Source organism: Mytilus edulis, chromosome 4 (assembly GCF_963676685.1).
Source record: "Mytilus edulis chromosome 4, xbMytEdul2.2, whole genome shotgun sequence".
NCBI lineage: Eukaryota > Metazoa > Mollusca > Bivalvia > Mytilida > Mytilidae > Mytilus > Mytilus edulis.
The window spans coordinates 91,919,726-91,946,367 of NC_092347.1; the positions used below are offsets into that span (position 1 = coordinate 91,919,726).

Consider the following 26,642-nt stretch of genomic DNA (forward strand, 5'->3'; position numbering starts at 1 on the left):
ATTTTTATATTGATGATTTGGTGGGTCATGGGAAACTATCATGTTAAGTCAAGGTTTTTAAATTCCCAATTGTAGGTACATTTTGTTTGAACATTTAAATTATATTGATTATTATAGATTACCTGGCTATCAATAGTGTCAGTTTCTGTTAAAATGTGTTCATGTGTCTCCATTATAGAACTATTTCTTTATGTATCCATGGTACCTAAAATTTCATATTCTATTGTAATCAAAATGAATTAGAATACATACACTGGGGATAGATACATAAAAGGGAAGACACGGAAGATTTACCCCTTTTTTTCACTAACACAAAAACATACAAAGAAATAGTGTTGTACAATGTATAGAAAAGAACAACAAAAAATGAAGAAAAACATTCTGTTGACAATATCTAGGAACTGGTATTATATTTCTGCAGGGTTCATTGCATGCTCAGTGAATATGCAGGTCCTAATATGCCTGTCAAATTAGCAATATAAAACATTTGATTGTACATGTTAAGTATCTATATTTAAAGACACACTATGTGACATTAGCAAGTTATGGGTCACATATTTGCTGCATGCCACATTTGCGCAATGGCTCATAGGTCAATACCAGAATTCAATATAAGTTAGATAGATGTATATGAAATGTTCTAACTTAATGGTAAATAGTCTGGTTGCTGATAATGTTTGAATTAATATTGTCTAAGTATATGGGATGATGAATATGCATCTATTTTCAAATTGATATGAGATTATGTGCTTTTGGCCAATTATTGAGTAAAAAAAATTAAATGTTAGGCTTAGAACAATAAATTATGGGTGATAATTTTGCAAGATTATATCAAATTACCTTCCTTTTTAATGACATCCTATATCAAAATGCATTTATGTTTGATAACTGTATATTGATATGGGTTATGATCTACACACATATCATATATAAATATGCTAATGAGAATTTTACATTATCAATGCTCAACTATTATATTAGATTAAATCAATTCATTTGAAAGTTCATCTTTTAAATAAGTTTCCCAATGACTAAAAGTCAATTCTTATATGAAAATTAAATGGAAGCTGTATATTTATGAATTATGTGTGATGACTTAGATTTAGTGCTTTATTATAATAGCCTGGGTGATATTTTACATATTTTTAAATAGAATGAAATTCAAAACAGTGTGGCTGTGGCAATTGATCGACACATTAAATTCATCCATTGACTGGGACAATTTACGCGAACGTTTGTCTGTAACGACCACTGTTCACGACGTACCTACGATAGACATTTAAACTGTGGGGTCACCAAAGGTTTCTTAACGCCTTTAATAATAAAATAATTCGAAAAATTAATCAGGAATAACCTTTATGTTTTGATTTATATAATTGGTATAAATCAAAACATCGTGTTATTTCTGATTAATTTTTCGAATTACTTTATTAAGGTGTTGAGAACCTTTGGTGACCCAATAGTTTAAGTGTCTTTAAAAAGTACATAGTGAGCAGTGGTCGTTACGTGCAAACGTTCACCTTAATTGTCCCAGCCAATGGATGAATTTAATGTGTCAATCAATAGCCACAGCCACACTGTTTTGAATTTCATTCTAAATACTAGAACACACCCGTGATATCGCGGGTCCCTGACTGAATTAAAGTATATAACTATGCGCAAGCCTTATTTTAGTATTAGTATTGTCATCTGATAAAGTCATGCGGATTATAAGATACAGTTTTCTCTGCTTTCAAATCTTTCTATTTGAACCCGTCGAACTGAAACTTATCAATTATTGGTAATATTAATTGGAAAACAAAAGGTCCTGGAATGGAGTATTTTTTAATCAACAGCATTGTCCTATATTAGTTATAAATAAAGTTGACATCTTTGATTCGATGTTTTACGTCATGCCCGCTAACAAATTGAAAACTGTACCTATACGCCTTATTTTTAGTCCAGATTTTTATTATTCGTATTGTTATCTTAGAAAGTCTGACTGATTAAAATACTTCAATAGGTAACAATTTGACAATTTAGTAGTGTCAACCCTGTGTTTATGACCCGTGTATATAGCATATTAATCCTGAATACACCGTTTGTTGGTGCGCCTGTCAGATGCGGAACGTACAGATCGGACTCGACCCGGAACTTCTTAATTATTGGCAATATTAATTACGTGGAAATCAAAAGGGCCTGGAGTGGTGTAATTTTTAATCTACACCTTTGTACTATATTAGTTATATATAAAGTTGAATTCTTTGATTCGTCGTTTTTACATGATGACGGCTGACAAATTGGACCTCATAATTTTAGTATTATAGATATATAGGTCATTCTTTCTTAAATATTTGTATAGGGAATGAATTTCAGTAAATGTAATTTTAAAATGGGTACATTTTTTAGGCAAAATTGAACCTCCTTACCAAACAAATTTTAAGATCTTATTCAAAATTTATATTCTTCTCTTCACTATTGAAAATTTAACATACACCAAGGTGAGCAACACAGGCTCTTTACAGCTTCTAGTTTACTTCTTAAGTATAAACGTTAAAAGAATTAAGTTAAATCAAATTTGAATCTGATGGTTCAGTTTGCATATAAATTTGTATAATGTATCATAAACCCTGTATTATTTGTCATAGGGAGACGATACAGACCAAGCTTAAGATGTCAGAAGTACTTACCACAGATATGGATAGAGATGCTCTCAATAATGATGGTTTTAGGTAACATTTGTTTTCTGTCCGTCCGTCTGTTTGTCCTGTCCCGCTTCAGGTTAAAGTATTTGGTCAGGGTAGTTTTCGATGAAGTTGAAGTCCAATCAACTTGAAACTTAGTACACATGTTCCCTAGTATATGATCATTTTAATGCCATATTAGAGTTTTTACCCTAATTTCACGGTCCAGTAACGGAGAAAATGATAGTGCGATTTCATTGGGTCATCCATGTACTATGAGCACATTCTTGTTCTAATTATGTTTTCTACCTTTTATTTTATGTTAACAAGCTTAATCATATTCTTCCAGTTTGTAGAGTAAACAAAATTAAACAAGGCTGAAACAAATCTTACAAAATACAAATATAACTTTCTAAATGTAAACCAGACTATTTAAGCTAAACAAAAATGTACATTTCCTATTACATCTTTGAAGGTAGGTGGGATTAATTTTTTTTATGACCCATTTAAGGGCATAATGTTGTCTGGTCTTAGCATCCATTTCTTCATCCGTCCGCCTGTCCTTCTGTCTGTCCCGCTTCAGGTTAAAGTTTTTGATAGAGGTAGTTTTTGATGAACTTGAAGTCCAATCCACTTGAAACTTAGTACACATGTTCCTTATGATAGGATCTTTCAAATTTTAATTCGAGATTTTACCCCATTTTCACGGTCAACTGAACATAGAAAATGATAGTGAGGATGGGGCATCCGTGTATTTAGGACACAGTTTTGTTTACATTGAGTATAGGGAGAGGCATTCTGACTTAAACAGTGATTATTTAAAAATGACAAAAAAAACTTGTAGCTTAAAAAATAAGTTGGGTACCGTAATATGAAACACACATCTTCTTTTTTTTGCCTAATGTGTTGAATTTGGGCAGTATACAGAAGAAGGAATTGACTGTGAGATTTAATTAGTTTAAAATTCTTCATGAATCTTCTGTCTTCAATCAAGAAGTTTTAAAAACCTTCCTTGCATAAAGTTGCATGCATTACAAAAAAATATTTGAGAGCTTGCCAACATTCAAAAAACCTTTCAAACCTTTACAACAAAATCTATATACTAATTGTCAAATATTGAACATTAATAAAATTATTAACAAGAGGGAGGGAAGAGGGTTTACAATTAAGGAGAATGACATGTATGTACTAATTGTCAAACATGTGTGTCAAATAGTGAATAGTAATACAATTTCAATATTTTCTTTTTTCAGGTTATCTGTAATATCATCAACAGTAGTGTTACTGGAACAATTTTCTGCAGTTTATGATAATTACCCATCATACTTAGAAATATTTTCACCAATCAAATGTCAATGTGGTAAACTTCCTGTCAATAATTACCCAGAATCCTTGCAGAAACAAATACAAAGACTTGTAAATAATATTACTGAAGGGATGGAAACTCAACGAAAGCCATTAGTCATGCAGAAAAAGAAACCACCACCACTGAAAATGTTTGAACCAAAAATAGAAGAAGTGTATGTTATTTTAGACCTTTGATTATAGAGTTAGAAACATATTTTAACTGAGATTGAAAATGTATACATAATTATTATACAACAGTTATTTTTTTTTTGGGGGGGGGCAGGGGGTAGGTATGTACATGACCTGAATACAGAATTTCGAATGTCAGCAATTTGCAGAGCAAAATATTGAAATCATTTATTATTTTAATTAACATAAAATGACCCTTTGGTATGTCAGTTGTTTTCTTTTTGTTTGACATGTTTGATTTGATTTTTCAAATTTAATAAGGGATTTCCATTTTGAATTTTACTTGGTGTTTGTATTTTTTGTAATTTCACTTTTTAGCTCACCTGGCCCAAAGTGCCAAGTGAGCTTTTCTCTTCACTTGACGACCACCGTTTGTCGTAGACATTAACTTTTACAAAAATCTTCTCCTCTGAAACTACTGGGCCAAATTTTACCAAGATGGCCTCCATGGCTAAAAATAGAAAATACAGGTAAAATGTAGATTTTGGTTTATCACTGTGAAACAAAAGCAATAAGAGCAAATCTGACATGAAGGTAAAATTATTTATCAATTCAAGATCTATCTGCCCTGAAATTTTCAGATGAATCGGACAACCTGTTGTTGGGTTGCTGCCCCTGAATTGGTAACTTTAAGGAAATTTTGCCGCTTTTTGTTATTATCTTTAATATTATTATAAATGGAACTAAACTGTAAACAGCAATAATGTTCAGGAAAGTAAGATCTACAAATAAGTTAGATGACCAAAATGGTCAGTTGACCCCTAAAAGAGTAATTACCCTTTATAGTCATTTTTTACGAATTTTTGGTAAATTTTGGTAATCTTTTACAAAAATCTTCTCCTCTGAAACTAATAGATCAAATTTAACCAAACTTAGCCACAATCATTATTAGGTTATTTAGTTTAAAACATGTTGCGCTGACCCAGCCAACTAACCAAGATGGCCGTCATGGCTAAAAATAGAACATAGGGGTAAAATGTAGATTTTGGCTTAATACTCTGACACCAAAGCATTTAGAACAAATCTGACATGGGTTAATTGTTGATCGAGTCAATATCTATCTGCCCTGAAATTTTTAGAAGAATTGGACATCTGGTTGTTGGGTTGCTGCCCCCCAATTGGTAATTTTTAAGGAAATTTTATCGGTTTTTGGTTATTATCTTGAATATTATTATAGATAGAGATAATAATGTTCAGCAAAGTAAGATATACAAAGAAGTCAACATGATCAAAATGGTCAGTTGACCCCTAAAGGATGCATTGCCCTTTATAGCCAATTTTTAACAATTTTCATTAATTTGATATTTTTTGGTAAACTTTTACAAAATATTTTCCTCTGTAACTAAAGGACCAAGTTCATTATAGATAGAGAAAAGTGTGAGTAGCAAGAATGTTCAGTAAAGTAAGATCTACAAACACATCACCATCACCAAAACACAAGTTTGTCATGAATCCATTTGTGTCCTTTGTTTAATACGCACATAGACCAAGGTGAGCGACACAGGCTCTAAAGAGACTCTAGTTGGTATCTTTTGTCACTCTTCATTTGGGGGTAAGACTACTAATTACTGTAAATATCAAAGCACATTCACAAAGAAAACAACCCTTTATTGAGTACAATTGTATTCATGTAACTTTCCAACTGTTAGAAGTGATTTATAAAAAAAAAATGGACATGCATATATTGGTTATAGGGTTTTAAAAGGGCATTTTGAAATTAATAATAAAATAATCATTGTGAAACTTTTTTCTCTAATTCTATGGTAATTTATCCCTTTCCCAACCAATTGTATAAAAAAAAGTTTAATCAACGTGTGGTTGCTGATGATCTCAAAATATCATTGGATGATTTTAAGGGTCATAACCTTTTTAGCTAACTGGATGAATCAAAATATGCTAACAGGTGTTAATGAAATTATTGACAACTTCATGGAATGTGAAAGGCACTCGAAGGGGATTTTCGGTTAACAAAAAAAGAAAATGATCACTAGCAAGAGATCACCTCCTTACAAGAGGTGTATCTATACGTAACAAACTTTTAACAGTATACGATAAAAACCCAAGAATCCCTGTAGCTGAACAACACCCAGAATACCTCCGAGTACGTGTGTCCAACATTCCTTTATCAGCTGAAGACGGTATGATCTTCTCGTTCTTTCAATCTAATGGGGTAGTCGTTACAAGCTATTTCAGAGAGAGAGTGAGAATAGATGGCGAAATGACCGACTGCCAATCTGGAGACAGAATCTTTTTTGTCGAACCATTGGAGGGCACACTACCCAGATTCACAAGGATAAGCAAGTACAATGCCAAAATATATTACAAAGGCCAAATCTACATAAATGCACATATTACTTGTCAAAAATGCCTGAAAAAGGGACACAAACAAGACAAATGCCAAAACGATTGGGTTTGTAATGAATGTGGAAAAGAAGGGCATAAAGCAAAAGAATGCCAAACTTCTAGTAAACCAGCACCAGACAATGAAACTCCTAGTAAAACAGCATCAGACAATGAAGCTAATAAAACAGATGACCATTCTGATTCTAGTGAAAGTGAAAGTGGGGAAGAGACTGACATTGGTGATCATGTTGATCACAGTGAAACCCCACCTTCGCAGTCCATATTGCTACCAACAGAAGCAATAACAGCAACAACAACGGCTATCAGTAAAGTCATTACAGAAATTGATCCTGATTTACAGGAGAAAAAAACAAGAAAAAAGAAAACAAAGACAATACAAAAAGCAAGCCAAAAAGTTGAATCAAAAGGACCAATAGACAAATTCATTGTAAACCCTGAATCAACAACACCAGTACAAAAACAGGGGAAAAGACCAGCAACAACCCCTACAGATGAATATCACAACAGACAAACTGATTCCAGTAAATCATCAAAGACATAGGTACAAGAACAGTTACCATATATCATTTCCTTTCAAAATATATTATCCATACAACAATGCCTAAGTCAATGGACATAATAATTTGTACTTGTACAAATATCTGTATATACTCCTATTTTATATATATTTATAAAAAACAATTAAAAAAATATGTGGCAGTGTATGATACAATAACATTAGATTGTATATACTCTGCACAAAACAAAATAGAACAATAAACTCTATAAATAGATTGTTGTCAATATAATATGTATAGATCAATGAAACTACTCCTTTTTTTCCATATGAAATAACAAGTATAGTTATATATACATATGTAATAATTTGTGTTTCAATGCACCACAATATCAATATGTGCGCTATGTCATATAATCATGTAAACAGAAAAGCAATAGCACTCTACTTTATTTATATAGATATGCAAATTAATTCCATCGCCATTTCCACACACCTGTATACAAAATGTAAACAAATCAGTTTGACCTATTTATACCTGTTTTTATATGCAGATAATTATCCTCTTTTAGTTGTAACCTCAAAAGTTTCCATTCATGCATTATGTCTTCTTTTTTTTAATTATTTGCATCAGAATCTCCGTGTCCTGCTAAATATTTGTATAATTAAAGTCAAGCCCCGTAAACAAAATAGTTGTAGTATCTGTACTGTTATCATAAGCACACGAAAGTATTTGATAATAATCTCCCGTTATTTTTGCTACTTGTTTTATAATGTCTTTATTTCTGAAAAGTGTTTTAAAAATATACAATTAACGAAAAATAAATTCAATACTCACCAATTCAGAAAGATATATATTATATCCATCACATTTATATATTTCTATGTATGGTATATTAGTCTATTAAAGTTAATCCTCGTGCGAATTAATCGTTTTACATGTGAAGGTCAATATATTTTACCAACTAACAATTCTAAATATAGAAATAGGTGGAAACCTATTAAAGTCGGTCAATATGAAATTAAATGTATGTGTGTACATGTAATTATATTTAGTCTAGCAACTCACACAGTCAAAGCTAAAACTGTCATTAGAGATGCACATATGATTGTATTTTTATCTCTAAATTCTGTATATATTTGTATGTATATTCTGCTTTTTATACTTGAAATACATGTATCAAATACTTTTTTAAAAACAAAATCAAGATGTCAACTAATCCATTGCATATATGTTCTTTAAATTGTCAGGGGTTAGGAAAATATGAAAAAAGAATTAGACTAAAAGAATGGATAAAACAACAAAAATGCAACATAATATTTTTACAAGAAACACATTTTTCGAACAATTCAATAGATAAAGAATTTACGGGCGATTTATATCATAGTTTTGGAAGCACGCAATCAAGAGGTGTTTCGATTTATATCAACCAAAAAATTAAGTATGAAATCATAGATAAATATGTAGATCAAGACGGAAGAATTGTTTTAATCAACATAGAAATCGATAAAAATATATTTACCTTTGTAAACCTTTATGCCCCAAACACATGTAAAGATAGAAATATATTCTTTAAAAAAGCTTTAAGTGTCATTGAAAAATATAGTCTTGGTATAATTATCATATGCGGTGATATGAATGAAACGCTTAATATAAAAGATAGAAAAAGTAATAAAAAAGATCAACAAAAAATAAAAAATAAGACAAATGGGCTAAAAACTCTGATAAAAAAACTAAAAGTTATAGATATATGGAGAGCTATAAATCCAAATAAAACGCAATATACCTGGAAAAGGAAAAATAATGAAGTAGCTAGTAGAATTGATTATTTTCTAGTAAGTGAAGATGTGAGACCAAGAGTACTCAGCACTGATATACGACCTGCAACAATTCAATATACAGATCACTTAGCGATTTCACTTAAAATTAATCATTGTCAAGGGAACAAAGGAAAGGGATACTTCAAATTAAACAACAATATTCTTAACGACGAATCATACAAAATAAAAATAAATACTTTGATAGATAAATATAAAAAATTAAGAAATAAAAAAAGTCTAGCAATCGTGTGGGATCTTTTTAAAATAGAAGTAAGAGAGAAAACTATAGAACATTGTAAATTAAAAGCTAAACATAAAAGAGATGAAATTACAAAACTAGAACAAGAACTTAAACTTTTGAATGAAATTCATGATAACAACCTGGATGGAAAAAATAATTTGCCAAATATAATAGATTCAATAAATAAAACAGAAGAAACGCTACAAACTCTATATTCAGATAAAATAAAAGGGGCACAAATAAGATCACGAGTTAAATGGATAGAAGAGGGCGAAAAAAAATACAAAATATTTCTTGGGATTAGAAAAATCAAGACAAACAAGGAAAAACATTACTGCTATAAGGGACAGTAAAGGAGAAATAACAGAAGATCAAGGCAAAATATTAGATACGGGGAGAAATTATTATGTCAATTTATATAAGTCAACTAACCCTGATCTAACAGAAATTGAAAATTATATTGAAAAAACTAAAATAAATTACAAATTAAGTACAAAAGAAAGCAATGAAATTGACGGCAACCTGACAATAGAGGAATGTACACAATCTGTTTTTAAAATGAAACTTAATAAAACACCAGGTATCGATGGTCTCTCAATTGAATTTTATAGAGCTTTCTGGTCAAACTTACAAAACTTTGCTGTAGATGTTTTTAATAATTGCTATGAAAAAAAAGAATTAACAAATTCTCAGAAACTTGGATTAATTACCCTTATATACAAGAAAAACGACACATTAAATTTAGATAATTATAGACCAATTACCTTACTAAATGTAGATACCAAAATTATAGCATACTCTCTTGCACAAAGACTGAAACCAATATTGCATAAAATCATTCATAGTGATCAAAACGGTTATGTAAAAAACAGATATACAATGTATAGGATTTAATATTAGACAAATCCAAGATATTATAGATTATTCGGAAAAATTCAATGTAGATGGAGCTATCCTATTTTTAGACTTCACAAAGGCATTTGACTCGCTAGAATGGGAATTTATGTATTGTTCTTTAAAGAAATTTGGCTTCCAGGAATCTCTTTTGAGGTGGATAAATACGTTATACACAGATATAAAGGGTTGCATATTAAATAATGGTTGGATTTCAAGACCCTTCAACATTGAGCGCGGAATCCGTCAAGGGTGTCCCGCGAGTTCTATAATTTTCGTAATTGCTGTTGAAATTTTAGCTAGTAGATTAAGACAGAATAAAAATTTTAAAGGTTTTCAAATTAAACTAGATAATAAAACCCATACATTAAAATTAAGCCAGCTTGCAGACGACACCACTTTATTTTTAAATTCAAAACAAGAAGTGTCATTAACTCTGAATATTATAGAAATTTTTGGATCACTTTCAGGCCTAAAGCTTAACCGAAATAAAACAGAAGGAATATGGCTCGGCAATTTAAAGTCCTGCAAAGATAAAGTTGAAAACATTAATTTTACACAAAAACCTATAAAAGTTTTGGGAATATACTTTGGACTTAATAAAAATGAGTGTAAAAAATTAAACTTGCAACGACAATACGAAAAATCTGAAAAAATAATTAAAGATTGGAATAAAAGAAATTTAACTATGTTAGGTAAGATAACTCTTGTTAAATCATTAATCTTACCGAATATTACTTATGTTGCATCTGTAACCGAAATTGATAACGAATACCTAGCAAAATTTAAAAAATTAATATACAGTTTTACATGGAATAATAAATCTGAAAAGGTTAAAAGGGATATAATAAGTAAAAATTACCATGCTGGCGGGCTTAAAATGATAAACATAGATAAATATCTAGAAGCGATAAATATTAGTTGGGTAAAAAAACTCATCGACAACGAAGATCTATCACCCAATTGGAAAGTATTACCAAGATTTTATTTTGATAAATTTGGACAAGAATTCCTTATATTTAAAATGAATTTTACCAATATTAATTTGGTCTATAAACTGAAAGAACTAATTCCACAATTTTACTTAAGAATAATCAAATCATGGATAAATACAAAATCTGAAAAGGAATTGGATCATCTATCATATAAACAAATAAGACAGCAGCTTATATGGGGCAATAAAAATATCAAATTAAACGGTAAATGTCTCATCTTCAAAAACTGGATAAACAGCAAAATTCTTTTTTTAAATGACATTATTGATAATAAAGGAAAATTTAATCAAAACATGATCTTAGATAAACTTTCCTGTCATGCTAACTGGTTTTCAGAATATTCTAAATTAATGAAAGCAATACCAAAACAGTGGTTACAAGAGCTAACTAAAGAAGAATCATTAAAAACAAAAGTTGCCATTGACTCCGAATATAAATTTAAAGATAAAAAAGGGAAAATGGTATCACTTAAAACATTTCCTCCAAAGACATCTACATCTCCCTCTTAAATAGATATTATGAAAAACCAATAGGATTTCAAAAATGGGACAACATATTTATCTTGGAAAACAACACAAACAAAAGACAACAAATGCTAAATTATATCTTTTACTATATACAAGATAATAAATTCAAAATGTTAAGATGGAAATTTCTGCACTACATTTTACCAACCAAACAATTACTTTTCTCTTGGAAAATAACTAAAACTCCGCTATGTAATATTTGTGATGTCATCGAAGATTATGAGCACTACTTTTTAACATGCAAATTTCTGAAATCATTTTGGAATCAAATAAAACTTTTACTTGATAAACTTAAAATAGGACATCACATCATATCAATTAAATCACTTTTGTACGGATACAAAATAAACGATACAAGTTACTACAGTATTAATGATTTAATTACAATTATTCTTTTTACTGTATACAAAGGATACTATATATCCGAACAAAAAACAAAACAAATTAATATGTTTGAAATTTTCAAAAGAGAATTTCTTCAATATCATGAAATATTGATAAATAAAGAAGGCAAATACGAAAAATTCCATAATCTGGTTGCAGCAAAAATTAAATTAATTTCATAAATTAGAATTTATTATACATCATGTTATCATATTTCTACTCAGTTACATACATGTCATTATTACTATATATACATATTGTGCACTAACAAGTACTAACTTATCAATAAAATGTTATATACTAATGTTAACGAGGCCGGGATAAGGTACCGGTACTTCTTGTATCTCTAACAAATGTAAAATTCAAATAAAATATTATAACATTTAAAAAAAAAAAAAAAAAAAAAAAAAAAAAAAAAAAAAAATGTATTTTTTATTCATTAGATAAACAGATTCTTACATATTTACTCCTGGATTATCGGATTTATTAGTTATATTATATATTTTAAAGTCCTCGCCGAGCCTCGAACTTTAAAATTGATAATATAACTATCTCGATTGGATAAACCCAATAATCCACTGGTATCAATGTAAGAATCTATATTTGTCAAATTAACAAAAATACATACCACTGTCTCGTTGTCTTAAACCATAGAAAACAATCCTTCAGAGTATTCCCTTTACTGAGTACAGTTGTATTCATTTAACTTTCCAACTTTTAGAAGTGAAAGGGCATTAAAAAATGAACATAGATTATAAACATTGTGATATATTCTTGTTTCAGATTAATAAAAATGTACCACTGTTTCATATTTATACTTTTGTTTTCTAGGTTTGGTGATAGAAAGAAAAGGAAGGGTGGATCAAAGGAAATAAATGAAAAACAGAAACTTGTACATAAATACAAAAAGGAGATGAAGGGAGCCATTAGAGAAATAAGAAAAGATTCCTATATGATAGCTCAAGTACAGTTCCAGGAACAAAAAGAAAAGTAAGCCTCATTCTTTCTACTCACATATACTGTTTTATTGTTATTATCAATGGGATACAAAATAAAGTGGTTATAATGGAAGTATGAATTCAAGTGTTCAACCAAATACAAATTTACTATAAATTTCTTTGATGAAAATTGCTAAATCACACATATTTTAAGCTCACATGGACTAAGGGGTCTAGTAATTTTCTCATCAAATATAAATGCATTGTTTCTGCAATCTAGCCTTGTCGTCTGTTTTTTTTTTGTAAATATCATTTCCTCTAAAAGAGGGACGAAAGATACCAAAGGGACAGTCAAACTCATAAATCTAAAACAAACTGACAACGCCATGGCTAAAAATGAAAAAGACACACAGAAAAACAATAGTACACATGACACCACATAGAAAACTAAAGAATAAACAACACGAACCCCACCAAAAACTAGGGGTGATCTCAGGTGCTCCGGAAGGGTAAGCAGATCCTGCTTCACATGTGGCACCCGTCGTGTTGCTTATGTGATTACAAATCCGGTAAATAGTCTAATTCGGTAGGTCACATTCATGAAAGGGAAGGGGATTGTAGTTACGACGTTAGGAACATATCTGATATCATTTGTGAAACGGTTATTCCATACGGTCAACCAACTCGTGATGGCGTCCGTAAAATTTACGAAGGGATGATTTCAACTTCACCATTTGGAACTCTTGGTTTAATAACTTCCTTGTGAGCAGTAACCCTCTATCAAGAAAATCATGATAGGAAATGCAAGCACGGGAATATCGTATCAATTGGGAGATATATACCCCGTATGCAGGTGCTGCTGGAATGTTGCTACTTAGAAATGGATAGTTCACAATTGGAAAGCTGAAATCGTCTCTTTTGTCGTAAAGTTTGTGTTCAAAGTTTGCCACAATCATCAGTTGGGTATTTAGTTTACAAAATTGTCTAATGACCCATCCTGCCAACCTAAAATGCTGACATGGCTTGAAATAGAACATAGGAATAAAATGCAAACGTTTGTCTATTCCTTTGAAAACTACTATATAGGAAATGAGACATTGTTAGAAATGTTTAGCATGTTGAGCTCTATCTATTGAACATTTAGTATTGACTATCTCCTATAGTAGTTATTACTTTTAGATGATGAATTCTACCTTTTATCTCATTAATGCCAACAATCTTGAAAATATAAAAGGTAAAAATTAACTTCAAATCAACTAATTGATCAGCAAGATATTACCTACAAATTAGTAGAATTTAGCAAAAATAGTATGTGTACTCTTTGTAGAATAATTGCCCTTGACGTTTATTTTAACATAAAACTTAATTCTAGAAAAAGACTCTTTTTTCTTTAAAGATGGATATTTTTTTGTTATTTTTCAGGGATGATGAGAGAAAGAGGAAGGTGAAACAGTTATATGGATTGCTAGCCAATCAAGAAGGGGATTACAGAGCAATGAAAAGAAATAAAAGTCACAATGAGAATAAAGAAAAATAAAAATATCCTTAGTTATTGAACATTGTTATTTATACCTCCTGTTTAGAAGATATAGTGAGGTTGTTATTTATACCTCCTGTTTAGAAGATATAGTGAGGTTGTTATTTATACCTCCTGTTTAGAAGATATAGTGAGGTTGTTATTTATACCTCCTGTTTAGAAGATATAGTGAGGTTGTTATTTATACCTCCTGTTTAGAAGATATAGTGAGGTTGTTATTGATACCTTCTGTTTAGAAGATATAGTGAGGTTGTTATTGATACCTCCTGTTTAGAAGATATAGTGAGGTTGTTATTTATACCTCCTGTTTAGAAGATATAGTGAGGTTGTTATTTATACCTCCTGTTTAGAAGATATAGTCAGGTTGTTATTTATACCTCCTGTTTAGAAGATATAGTCAGGTTGTTATTTATACCTCCTGTTTAGAAGATATAGTCAGGTTGTTATTTATACCTCCTGTTTAGAAGATATAGTCAGGTTGTTATTTATACCTCCTGTTTAGAAGATATAGTCAGGTTGTTATTTATACCTCCAGTTTAAAAGATATAGTGAGGTTGTTATTTATACCTCCTGTTTAGAAGATATAGTGAGGTTGTTATTTATACCTCCAGTTTAAAAGATATAGTGAGGTTGTTATTTATACCTCCTGTTTAGAAGATATAGTGAGGTTGTTATTTATACCTCCAGTTTAAAAGATATAGTGAGGTTGTTATTTATACCTCCTGTTTAGAAGATATAGTGAGGTTGTTATTTATACCTCCAGTTTAAAAGATATAGTGAGGTTGTTATTTATACATCCTGTTTAGAAGATATAGTGAGGTTGTTATTTATACCTCCTGTTTAGAAGATATAGTGAGGTTGTTATTTATACCTCCTGTTTAGAAGATATAGTGAGGTTGTTATTTATACCTTCTGTTTAGAAGATATAGTGAGGTTGTTATTTATACCTCCTGTTTAGAAGATATAGTGAGGTTGTTATTTATACCTCCTGTTTAGAAGATATAGTGAGGTTATCTACAGGACAGCTGACTTTGAACTAGACTCAAATGTTAAGTACCCAAGGCTTGCACTGTATATCTTACTTATTCTAAGTACCAGTATGTTATTTCGCTACATCTGTAAATTAAGGTGTGTCTTGATCAAGTTAAGAAAAGCTATCATGGAGGGCAGTTATTCTTGATTAGTTTAATGTTCCTAAGTTCATATTAACAAACTATGTCGGATCAATATCATGTGTACATTTTGAGTTTATTTAATTAATATCTTGATAGTGAGGTGTCAAACGTTGCCAAATATAATGCCTTCCTGTATTTAAATGAGCATAGAGCATGTCATGATAATTATTTTGATTCTTATATTATGGAAATAATACTATCATGTCGTTGTTTAAATTCTCTTAAAGGGCCTTGGTGGTATCTACTTAGTAGTGTGTTTGTCTTAAGTCTTGGAGATTGTGGGTTTGAACCCAACAAGGTCAAATTAAAGACTTTTAAATTTGTATTTGTTGCTTCTCTGGTACCATGGGGCATTAAGGAGTAAGAGCAAATATTGGTCGGTTCTGAATCAGATAAATGTGTCCTGGAAAGGTGATATGTCTTTCTGTTGACTGTTAAAAACTCTTAAACTAGCATGTTAAAAATCTGCTCTTGCGTGATGTTCTAATACAAAGAAGGGTAAATATTCATTTAAAATTAACATGCTCTTGTCCTGAATGTGCATAATATTTTGCCACTGGATGTTAATCCGCCATCTATCATTATCATCATCGATTCTAATAGGAAAATTTATAACTTCTTTTCTCAATGCTAACCTATAATACATGTTTCATAATCAGCCTTTTAGATTTGATGAATCAAAAACGATAAAACGTTCACTGTTTCTTTGATGATATTTTTCAATTTAGACGTCAATCACATGCAGCCCATGTCTAAATTGATTTAGAACATGGTTTTTGTCACATCTGTAGCAGAAAGCTTGACATGGGTGTAGTTATCTTGGAGATGTGGCCACGGAGTTGTTAATTAACTTCAAAAAATCAGAAGGAAGATGTCCTGGATGCTTCATACTGTGTATTTTGATGCCTTATCTGATAAAGTTTCTGTCTGTCATATGTCCTTTGTCCATGATATCATTTGCATGGTTTCGGTGAACAAGGTTTTGTTTTCATGGGCAAGTCCATATCTCAGATACTATGAGCAATATCAATAGGTCTACCTTATTGTGTGTATATAATGATAGTAAAGTGTACATGTCTATCTACATCTCACCTTTACCACGTTTTTAAGTTTCAGTGGTCAAAGTTTAGTTTTATGTATTGGTGTATTTCTCTCATATATTGTGTAATATGTCTGCTATGTTTGTTGTATGAAACAAATTTTTGATGTACATGTCAGACTGGCAGGTTTAATTTTTCCCTTGAACTCATTTTCACGGTTCAATGCTCAGTTTTAAGTTTTTGTGTTTTTGGTTTTGTTCCTTATAAGCAATATGTCGACTATATTTGGTGTATGAAATGATTGTAAGGTTTATATATCTGTCTTGCAGGTATCATCTGTCCTTTGCCTCATTTTCATTGTCAATGGTCAATGTTAAGTTTTCCTGGTAAATAGTTATCGAAGGTACCAGGCTTATAATTTAATAAGCCAAACGCGCGTTTCGTCCTGATAAGACATAAACATTGTTTCTTAGATATTAAAGTTGATCCATGAAATGATTGAACAGTGTACATGTCTCATTGTTAGGGTTCCCCTGATCTTAACCCAATATTCATGGTTCTTTGGCCTGTATAAAGTTTTCATAGTTTGGTCTATTTCTTGTATACTATTAGCAATAAGCCAACTATATTCGATCTATGTAATGATTGTGAAGTTCTCATGTATTTTTGGCTTGGTTTATCTGATCTTGACTTCCTTCCCTTCGGTCATGTTCAGTTAATGTGATACTTGTAGTAAAACTTTATATTTAGTGCTTTATATTTTATGGTAGTAAAGCAGGCTAGACATTTCAGTGTGAGCGTTCTTCTGTTTATAAAGCTGAAGAAGAAAGTCGTATTATAAAATTTAACATTGAAACACACAAATGCTAGGTAAATCATGACTTAAAATGGAATTTCCGTTTGGTTGTTTTTTTAATTTACATCATGTAGTGTTTCATATAAAAATTTCGAACATGGTTGACCAACTGTTCACTGTAAAGTTTAAATAACACCATCATCCAATTATCTGTGGTTGATTTGATTGTAAAATCAAATTGGACCTCCTTCATTAGGTAAAGTCAAATAAATTTTACAAATATTTGGTGGTCAATTGGGATCTTTAGTTTCTAATTGTGGACATATGCATATACATTTACATACAATGGATTATCAAACTGTTGAACCATAACGAATTGAATTTCACCATATCATTTATAAATACTCAACTTAAACGCTACGATTTGAAGGTTTATGTCTAGTGATGCAACACATACATCAACATTTGTGGTATTGATGTTTTATTGCTCAGTAAGCACTTCTCTATCAGCACTAATTTGATGGATACCTTCCGGTACTAAAATCGATCTTGATGAAATGATAATGAACAAAGGAATATAGTGTCAATATTATTGAAACGTTAATTTTACTTATTTCAATTAGTTGGTTAGAAATATTGTCTATACAATTTTAAGAAGAATATGTTGTGTGTGAAATACAATTCAATGACCTCCAATTGAAGTCAAGGTTACGTAATGATGGTACAGATTGTAATTTAGACGTGGTCAGCTTTGACACTCATGTTAGTTCACATTGCAAAATTTGTTTTGACACTAACGCTATTTCATTCTGACAGTTTAGTACTGACATTTACGGTAATTCACTCAGAAAGTTTAGTACTGACACTTACGGTAGTTCACTCAGAAAATTAAGTATTGACACGTACGGTAGTTCACGAAGAAAGCTTTGTTTTAATATTTACCTTAGTTCACACAGAATGTGTAGAAATGACACACGGTAGTTTCCTATAAGGTTTAGTATTAACACATACGCTAGTTCACATAGAAAATGTAGTATAGACACATACGCTAGTTCACATGGATTTTTTTCATCACATTTGTTTATACAATAATACAAACGAATGAGAAGCAAATCTAAGATGGCAGAAATTTGTTAACAGTTGTGTCAAAATCTTAGTCACTGTTGAAGAAAAGTTATTTCAAAAATTGATATTCGTTTGTAAGATACAGTACCTGGCCAAAAGTATTCGTCATCTGCATTTTTTTGCTATTATTTCATATAAAAACACATTTTTTGAAAAGTATATTTTGGGGTCATTTTTTGGTTACATTTTAAGCAACTTGGTACCAAAAGAAGCAGAATTGTCACAGGTTCATTTGTTTATTTGGTTACATTTTTTTGAGTGAATCATTTTCATTTTTTCATAAGATAACACAAATATTATTTTCTGTTCAGAAACTCGCTATGTATTCAACCAAATTAAATTATAAAAATGTATTGTATGTGTTGACATCAAGAGAAAACAAAACCACCTGAAGACAAAACTTAAACAAAATAAACAAACACACTTTAGACAATTCTACGTCTTAAGGCCTTGTTGATAAAAATCCAACCATTAATGCCCTCAAAATATTTTTTTGAAAAAATGTGTTTTTGTATGAAATAATAGCAAAAAAATGCAGGTGACGAATACTTTTGGCCAGGTACTGTAACTTTATTAAAAATGATCTGCTTTCTGTAAGATTCTAAATGGATTCTCTTAAACAAATAATTTTAGCACTTAAGAAATATCTAAAACACAACAATTTTGAGATTCAAGTCTTGTTAAACAGTTACTAATATAAACACAATTTAATTAAGGCAACGGTAGTAAACCACTGTTCGAAATTCATAAATCGATTGAGATAAAAAAAAAAAAAAAAAAAAAAAATCCGGGTAACAAACTTAAACTGAGGGAATCACATCAAATATAAGGGGAAAACTACGACCCAACAGATACACAACATTAAAATGTGACACTCACAGAACGGAACTATGATATAACAATGGCCATTTTCCTGACTTGGTACAGGACATTTTAAGAAAACAAATGGTAGATTGAGCCTAGTTTTGTGGCATGCCAACCCTCCCACTTTTTCGCAATTGTTTTACGTAAAGGCGTTTATATCACTAAAATTTGGAATTTTATAAATACTAAGGCTTCTCTACCTCAGGAATAGATTACTTTAGCTGTATTTGGCAAAGCTTTTAGGGATTTTGGTCCTCAATGCTCTTCAACTTCGTACTTTATTTGGCCTTTTAAACATTTTTTGATTCAAGCGTCTTTTGTAGACGAAACGCGCGTCTGGCGTATATAAAAAAATTAATCCTGATACCTATGATGAGTTTATTTACAACCACTGGGACGAAACCACTGCTGGTGGAGATTTAATTCCCCGAGGGTATCACAAACACAGTAGTCAGCACTTTTTGTGCTGAGATGAATAGTCATTGATATGGTTATATTTATAAATTAACTGTTAACAAAATTTTGAGTTTTTGAAATACTAAGGCTTTTCTACCTCAGGCATAGATTACCTTAGCTGTATTTGGCAAAACTTTTAAGAATTTTGGTCCTCAATGCTCTTTAACTTCGTACTTTATTTGGCCTTTAAACTTTTTTGGATTTGAGCGTCACTGATGAGTCTTTTGTAGACGAAACGCACGTCTGGCGTATATAAAAAATTTAATCCTGATATCTATGAGACAAAGAAGGAAAAAACCTTTAGAGACTATGTTTATCCCAACCTGCCAAAAGATATTAAGTTTAAACCATTTTTGTCAAAATCTAACTTTGAACCTAAATACAATCCTTCAAATAAGTTTGTGTAGTACTTATATAAAGTTTAATTTCAATAGTGTTTTCGTATACAAATTGTAAATAGCTGTTGACTGTTAGGCCAATACATCACTATCATCCAATTATCTGTGGTTGGTTTGACCTGTTAAATTATAATATTATATTTACTAATAAGGTCGAGTCAATGAAATTGGTGATCAATTGAATTGTTTGTTGTTTGGTACTTAATGTTTTCAATTCATTTTGTTAATAGCTCACAAATTTTGTTATAAAATCTTATTTTCTATCAACTGGAATAAATGAATGCATTATCAAACACTTTTATCATTACCAATAAAAAGATTTAATTTCAAGAATAGGATATATCATTAATAAATCATCAACTTCAATCCGCATTGAATGACTAGTATTGATACTTGCGGTAATCCACATTGAAAGACTAGTATTGATACTTGCGGTAATCCACATTGAAAGACTAGTATTGATACTTGCGGTAATCCACATTGAAAGACTAGTATTGATACTTGCGGTAATCTACATTGAAAGACTAGTATTGATACTTGCGGTAATCTACATTGAAAGTGTAGTATTGATACTTGCGGTAATCTACATTGAAAGACTAGTATTGATACTTGCGGTAATCTACATTGAAAGACTAGTATTTATACTTGCGGTAATCCACATTGAAAGACTAGTATTGATACTTGCGGTAATCCACATTGAAAGACTAGTATTGATACTTGCGGTAATCCACATTGAAAGACTAGTATTGATACTTGAGGTAATCCACATTGAAAGACTAGTATTGATACTTGCGGTAATCCACATTGAAAGACTAGTATTGATACTTGCGGTAATCTACATTGAAAGACTAGTATTGATACTTGCGGTAATCTACATTGAAAGTGTAGTATTGATACTTGTAATCCACATTGAAAGACTAGTATTGATACTTACGGTAATCTACATTGAAAGACTAGTATTGATACTTGCGGTAATCCACATTGAAAGTGTAGTATTGATACTTGCGGTAATCCACATTGAAAGACTAGTATTGATACTTGCGGTAATCTACATTGAAAGTGTAGTATTGATACTTGCGGTAATCTACATTGAAAGTGTAGTATTGATACTTGCGGTAATCTACATTGAAAGTGTAGCATTGATACTTGCGGTAATCTACATTGAAAGTGTAGTATTGATACTTGCGGTAATCTACATTGAAAGTGTAGCATTGATACTTTCGGTAATCTACATTGAAAGTGTAGCATTGATACTTTCGGTAATCTACATTGAAAGTGTAGCATTGATACTTACGGTAATCTACATTGAAAGTGTAGCATTGATACTTACGGTAATCTACATTGAAAGTGTAGCATTGATACTTACGGTAATCTACATTGAAAGTGTAGTATTGATAATAAAGGTAGTTCACCTGGGTCACATAGAAAGTTTATTGTGTGTACTAACAGTAAACAGTAGTTTACGTAGAAACTTTAATGTGGATAGTCATACTTACGGTATTTCACACAGAAAGTTAAGTCTATCCTGACAGTCATTGTCATTCCATTTAAAGTTAGTAGAAAATTCGAACTCCACACAATTCTCTATGCCTTGACTATTACTTGGTTCTCCTGACTGCCAATTAGTGAAAACAAATTGGTCATTACCATGTGTCCATACCCATATTCCCTCTGTCTGAATATCAGATCCTCCTAACCAGAACTTTCCAGGTATGAATGCATCTAAATTAATTGGAACAACTAAAGGTTATTAAATATTTGTTCAATAAAATTGACTACCTCTTTTTCAAAAATGGACAAATCCATTCGTTTAAGCCTATTATACATTTTGTTTCCCTTAACCTGCCAAATTATTTTAGTTTAGATAGGTAGGCACATATTTGAATTTTTATAAATTCAATTCATATAACCAATTGTAAGTTCTTTGACTACAGTTATTCTGTGTCAAAAACCTATTATGTGTCCAAATTTTAATTACAATCCAAATTCAGACCAGTATTAAGCGCGAATTTTGTATCCTTTTTTGCCAACGGTTCAGGGTTGGACCTCTGTGGTCGTATCCAGCTGCTCTCAGTGAAGCAATTTATTTTATTATTTACTGAGATCCTGTTTGGGAGTCTAGATTTGCAAAAAATATTTTAATGCAGTGAAATCCGGTTTGCTGTCAATCTGACAGCCTTTTGTTGAAACTCTGATTGAATTCCTTATTTCTGACCAATTCAATGGGGATTTAGTTATCTTGAAATATCAGGGTTCTTTTTTGTGCACTTTTTGTGCTGCCATGAATTATCATTGATATGGTTATATTTATAAATTAACTGTTTACAAAATTAAGAATTTTTGAAATACTAAGGCTTTTCTACCTCAGGCATAGAATACCTTAGCTGGATTCGCAAAACTTTTATGAATTTTGGTCCTCAATGCTCTTCAACTCCGTACTTTATATTGCCTTTTTAACTTTTTTGGATTCGAGCGTCACTGATGAGTCTTTTGTAGACGAAACACGCGTCTGGCGTATATACAAAATTTAGTCCTGGTATCTATGATGAGTTTATTTGATATTCTAAATCTAATTGTGTATTTAGAATTTGTATTTTTGGCTGTGTTTTAAGTGGGTCAAAACAAGGGTGCAAAATACATTTTAATTGATTTCAAAATGCTGAATCTAATAAGGATTTAGACCTTGTACTTTCCTCCATAACCTCACATCTATTTCCTCCAGTACCTGCACTTTAAATTGGTAAAAAGATTCATCACAAATTTATCAAATAATCAGCATTCTAATTCAAATATATCCACTTTAATAATGGTTAAAACATTACCCATTTACATTTAAAGGTAAATAACTCAAACCATTTAATTGTCTAGATTCACCTTTGATATCATTTGTCACTTTAAGTGAACATTTTGGTGAAAAAAGATAAATTGTAAGTAACAAAAATGTTCAACTAAGGCCAAATTGTCTGCCAGCAGTTAATAAGAGTCTAATGTTCTTACTTTACTTAAATATCTTTTTTTTTCATTTGTTCAAATATTATAAATAATAGACCGAAACTATTAACAATAAATATCATTAGCAGTAAATGAGAAACAAAAAAGAGATTTTAGTCGTGATTAATACTGGTATTCTAGTCTTAAATGTTGGAAAGTAACCATTATTTAAGATGAACATAAATCCAGGTGAGCGACAAAGGCTCTACAAACCTCTAGTTTGTTTTTTAAAGCATGTACCCATGTTTGTTTAGATGTATTTAGATTACTTGCCTTTCCCTAACCTTGCTAAGTAGCTTGCAACGTAAAGTTGTTCTTGGTCAGTGTCGATGTTAGCTAAATACCCACCATAAACTTTGCATATCATCTAAAATATACAAATTTTGGTAATCGGTACGAGTTTTTTTCAGTAAATTTACAACAATATTGATAAAATGTTGAATTACTCGGAATACTTAGGGTTTTTTTTAAACCAAAGACATAGATCATACTTGCCAACTGTCACAATTTACGGGGGCTACTTATGAGTCTTATTTATAAGAAAAGTGTGCCTAACGTAAAACATGATGATCTCGGTATATTTAGTGAGCTTTCATAACTTTTAACTTTTCTAAGATAAAAAGCTTTATTCTTGTGATTTCTTACCAAAGTTATCATTGTGTTGTAATATACGTATGATTTTACTACATTGGACAATAGTGTGAATAACGTCACTATAGTATTCCTTTAACTTAGTGGTTGACTTATATAATTTTCCTCCTGGGGTACATTTCTTGCTGAAGACACTTTTATTTTTTACTGTACACAGTAACTGCAGTATTATATAGAAATTAAGAAATAAAATTACGTTAAACAAAGCAATTTTGAGACCAATGTTAACTTATCTAGTGTATTATACCTTTTTATGTGAATTTGATAGCGCTACTTACTAAAATGAATTCTACTTCATTTCTTCTGTTTGATTATACAAATCCGTGCACAGTGTCAACTGTTTTGTGATGTTACACTATTTCTTCAGGTATGGGTTAAGGTTAGTACCTATTATTACGTTTAAACTTGCTGCATTTGTTTGCCCGAGTTCTAAGTCGGGAAAGTAATGTTCATTGGTTGTCGTTTGTTGTTGTGGTTCATAAGTGTTTCTCGCGTCTTGTTGTTTTGTTAACATTTACATGGATAAACTCATCATAAATACCAGGATAAAATTTTGCATTTACGCCAGACGCTCGTTTCGTCCACAAAAGACTCATCAGTGACGATCGAATCCAAAAAAGTTTAAAAGGCCAAATAAAGTACGAAGTTGAAGAGCATTGAGGACCAAAATTCCTTAAAGTTTTGCCAAATACAACTAGGGTAATCTATTCATGAGGTAGAAAAACCTGAGTATTTCAAATATTCAAAAGTTTTGTAAACAGTTAATTTAAAAATATGACCATATCAATGATAATTCATGTCAGCACATAATAGACCGTTGGTTTTTCTAGTTTGAATGGTTTTATACTAGTGATTTTTAAGACCCTTTATATCTTGCTGTTCGGGTGTGAGCCACAGCTCCGTTTTTGTGAAGACCGTACAATGACTTATAATGATTTACTTTTTAATATTTGTGCCTTGGATGAATAGTTGTCTCATTGACACTCATACCACACCTTCTTATATCTACAGTGAGACTTACAAGTTTAAACCGTAAACTGCATAAGCATTTAAATTCAGTAAGAAGTAATGACAAAAGGTCTTTGAAAATAAAGCTAAAAGCGGTATTCAGTTGAAAGTCTTCACATGTATTGTTTAAAAAGTCATTCGACTACAGAACTTCCCACAGCTTTCTATGAAGTTGAACGTCTAAAAAGGTTTTAATTTTCTCCCCTGTACCTTATACTGAAATCAGTGTGTTGGGAACTGTTATTCAGGGGGAGGGGCAATATGGACCAACAGTGTATGGCGTAAAAATAATTTTTAAACAAACTTACGGATGCTTCAGCCCAAGTAGCTCTAATTCCAAATTCTTTATAACATGATTCTTTGTGGACGAGAAATCCATCCGGGCAATCACCATATGCTACAAGTAAAATGGTGTACACTATATTGTTCTGATATCACATTACATAATGACAGAGGGACATGACAATGACACAATAGGCGCTCAAATGTTTTTTATAAGTAATGTGCACGAATCGTTCTGTTGATGTTATCAATTGTTTGTTTCTTTAATTAATTTCAATAAAAGACTTGTTTAATGGATGGCATATTAATATTGTTTCTGATTTCCTGTTGAATTATAGATTGTAGACTTACCGGTACTGATTATATTAACCACTAAACAAACCAGTAGTCTGTAGACAGAAGACATTTCTCAAATCTTATCTTTCAAACTAAATACTGTTGAAGGTCAACATAGGTCACAGTATCTGGTCTGACAGATTTTTGAAACTAGCTATAAAAGAAAGTTGTTCAATAGGAAGGAAAAAGTTTGATGTTAGAGAGAGAGAACTGTTTCTACTGATATTCACGAATTGTTCATTTTCTCTTTTTACCCAACATCAACAATATTTGAGATTTGAAATTGAATTTTGTTCTAAACAGTCTATTAATTTGAATTTGGCAGAGTTTCAGTCACGTAGAATACTCGTCAACTTCGTACTTTTTGGGGGCTTTTTAACTTTTTTTTATTAGAGTGTCACTGATGAGTCTTTTGTCGATGAAACGCGCGTCTGGCGCATGTACAAAATTTCGATCCTGGTATCTATGATGAGTTTATTTACAACCACTGGCTCGATGCCACTAATGGTGGAGTTTTTATTCTCCGAAGATATCACCTCCGCAGTAGGCAGCACTTAATTTTTGATACGGTCATAATTACAAATTAGCTGTTAACAAAACGTTGAATTTTTGAAATACTAAGGCTTTTCTACCTCAGAAATAGATTACCGTAGCCAAATTTGGCAACACTTTTATGAACTCTTGGTCCTCAATACTCTTCAACTTCGTACTTTATTTCGCCTTTTACACCTTTTTTTATTAGACCGACACTGATAAGTCTTTTGTAGACGAAACGCCCGACTGGGGCATATGAAAAATTGCAATCTTGTTATCAATGATTAGTTTATTTACAACCACTGGCTCGATGCCACTGCTGAAAGAGTTTTTATTCCTCGAGGGTATCACAAGCCCAGTATAGTCAGCACTTCTGTGTTGACATGAATTATCATTGATATGGTCATAAATACAAATTATCTGTTTACAAAACGTTGAATTTTTTAAATACTAAGGAATTTCTTCCTCAAAAATAGATTACCTTAGTAAAATTTGGCAAATCTTTAAGGAATTTTTGGTCCTCAATTCTTGTCAACTTCGTGCTTCTTTGGGCCTATTTTACTTTTGTTATTCAGCGTCACTGATGAGTC

General features: G+C 31.1%; 2 protein-coding genes across 2 annotated transcripts; one reads left to right on the top strand and one right to left on the bottom strand.

Moving 5' to 3' along the window:
- The first annotated feature begins 17 nt into the window (after positions 1-17).
- Positions 18-14,411, top strand: LOC139521044 (nucleolar protein 14-like). The gene is made up of 5 exons (XM_071314230.1): positions 18-71; positions 2,628-2,711; positions 3,917-4,183; positions 12,753-12,911; positions 14,282-14,411. Exons 1-5 carry the CDS (start codon positions 28-30, stop codon positions 14,394-14,396), a joined length of 669 nt encoding a protein of 222 aa, XP_071170331.1. The 5' UTR covers positions 18-27; the 3' UTR covers positions 14,397-14,411.
- Positions 14,412-20,250: 5,839 nt separating this feature from the next.
- On the bottom strand, positions 20,251-25,643 carry LOC139521032 (perlucin-like). The gene is made up of 5 exons (XM_071314203.1): positions 25,534-25,643; positions 25,209-25,297; positions 23,515-23,608; positions 21,747-21,972; positions 20,251-20,369 (listed from the first exon to the last, which is right to left on the bottom strand). Exons 1-5 carry the CDS (start codon positions 25,586-25,588, stop codon positions 20,342-20,344), a joined length of 492 nt encoding a protein of 163 aa, XP_071170304.1. The 5' UTR covers positions 25,589-25,643; the 3' UTR covers positions 20,251-20,341.
- Positions 25,644-26,642: the final 999 nt, after the last annotated feature.

Coding starts and splice junctions, on each gene's coding strand:
- LOC139521032 (XM_071314203.1), bottom strand. CDS start 25,588: ATGTCTTCTGTCTACAGACTACTGGTTTGTTTAGTGGTTAATATAATC. Junction 25,298..25,533: donor GGTTAATATAATCAGTACCG/GTAAGTCTACAA, acceptor TTTTACTTGTAG/CATATGGTGATTGCCCGGAT. Junction 21,973..23,514: donor CTTAGCAAGGTTAGGGAAAG/GCAAGTAATCTA, acceptor CAATTAATTTAG/ATGCATTCATACCTGGAAAG.
- LOC139521044 (XM_071314230.1), top strand. CDS start 28: ATGGGAAACTATCATGTTAAGTCAAGGTTTTTAAATTCCCAATT. Junction 2,712..3,916: donor CTCAATAATGATGGTTTTAG/GTAACATTTGTT, acceptor TTCTTTTTTCAG/GTTATCTGTAATATCATCAA. Junction 12,912..14,281: donor TTCCAGGAACAAAAAGAAAA/GTAAGCCTCATT, acceptor GTTATTTTTCAG/GGATGATGAGAGAAAGAGGA.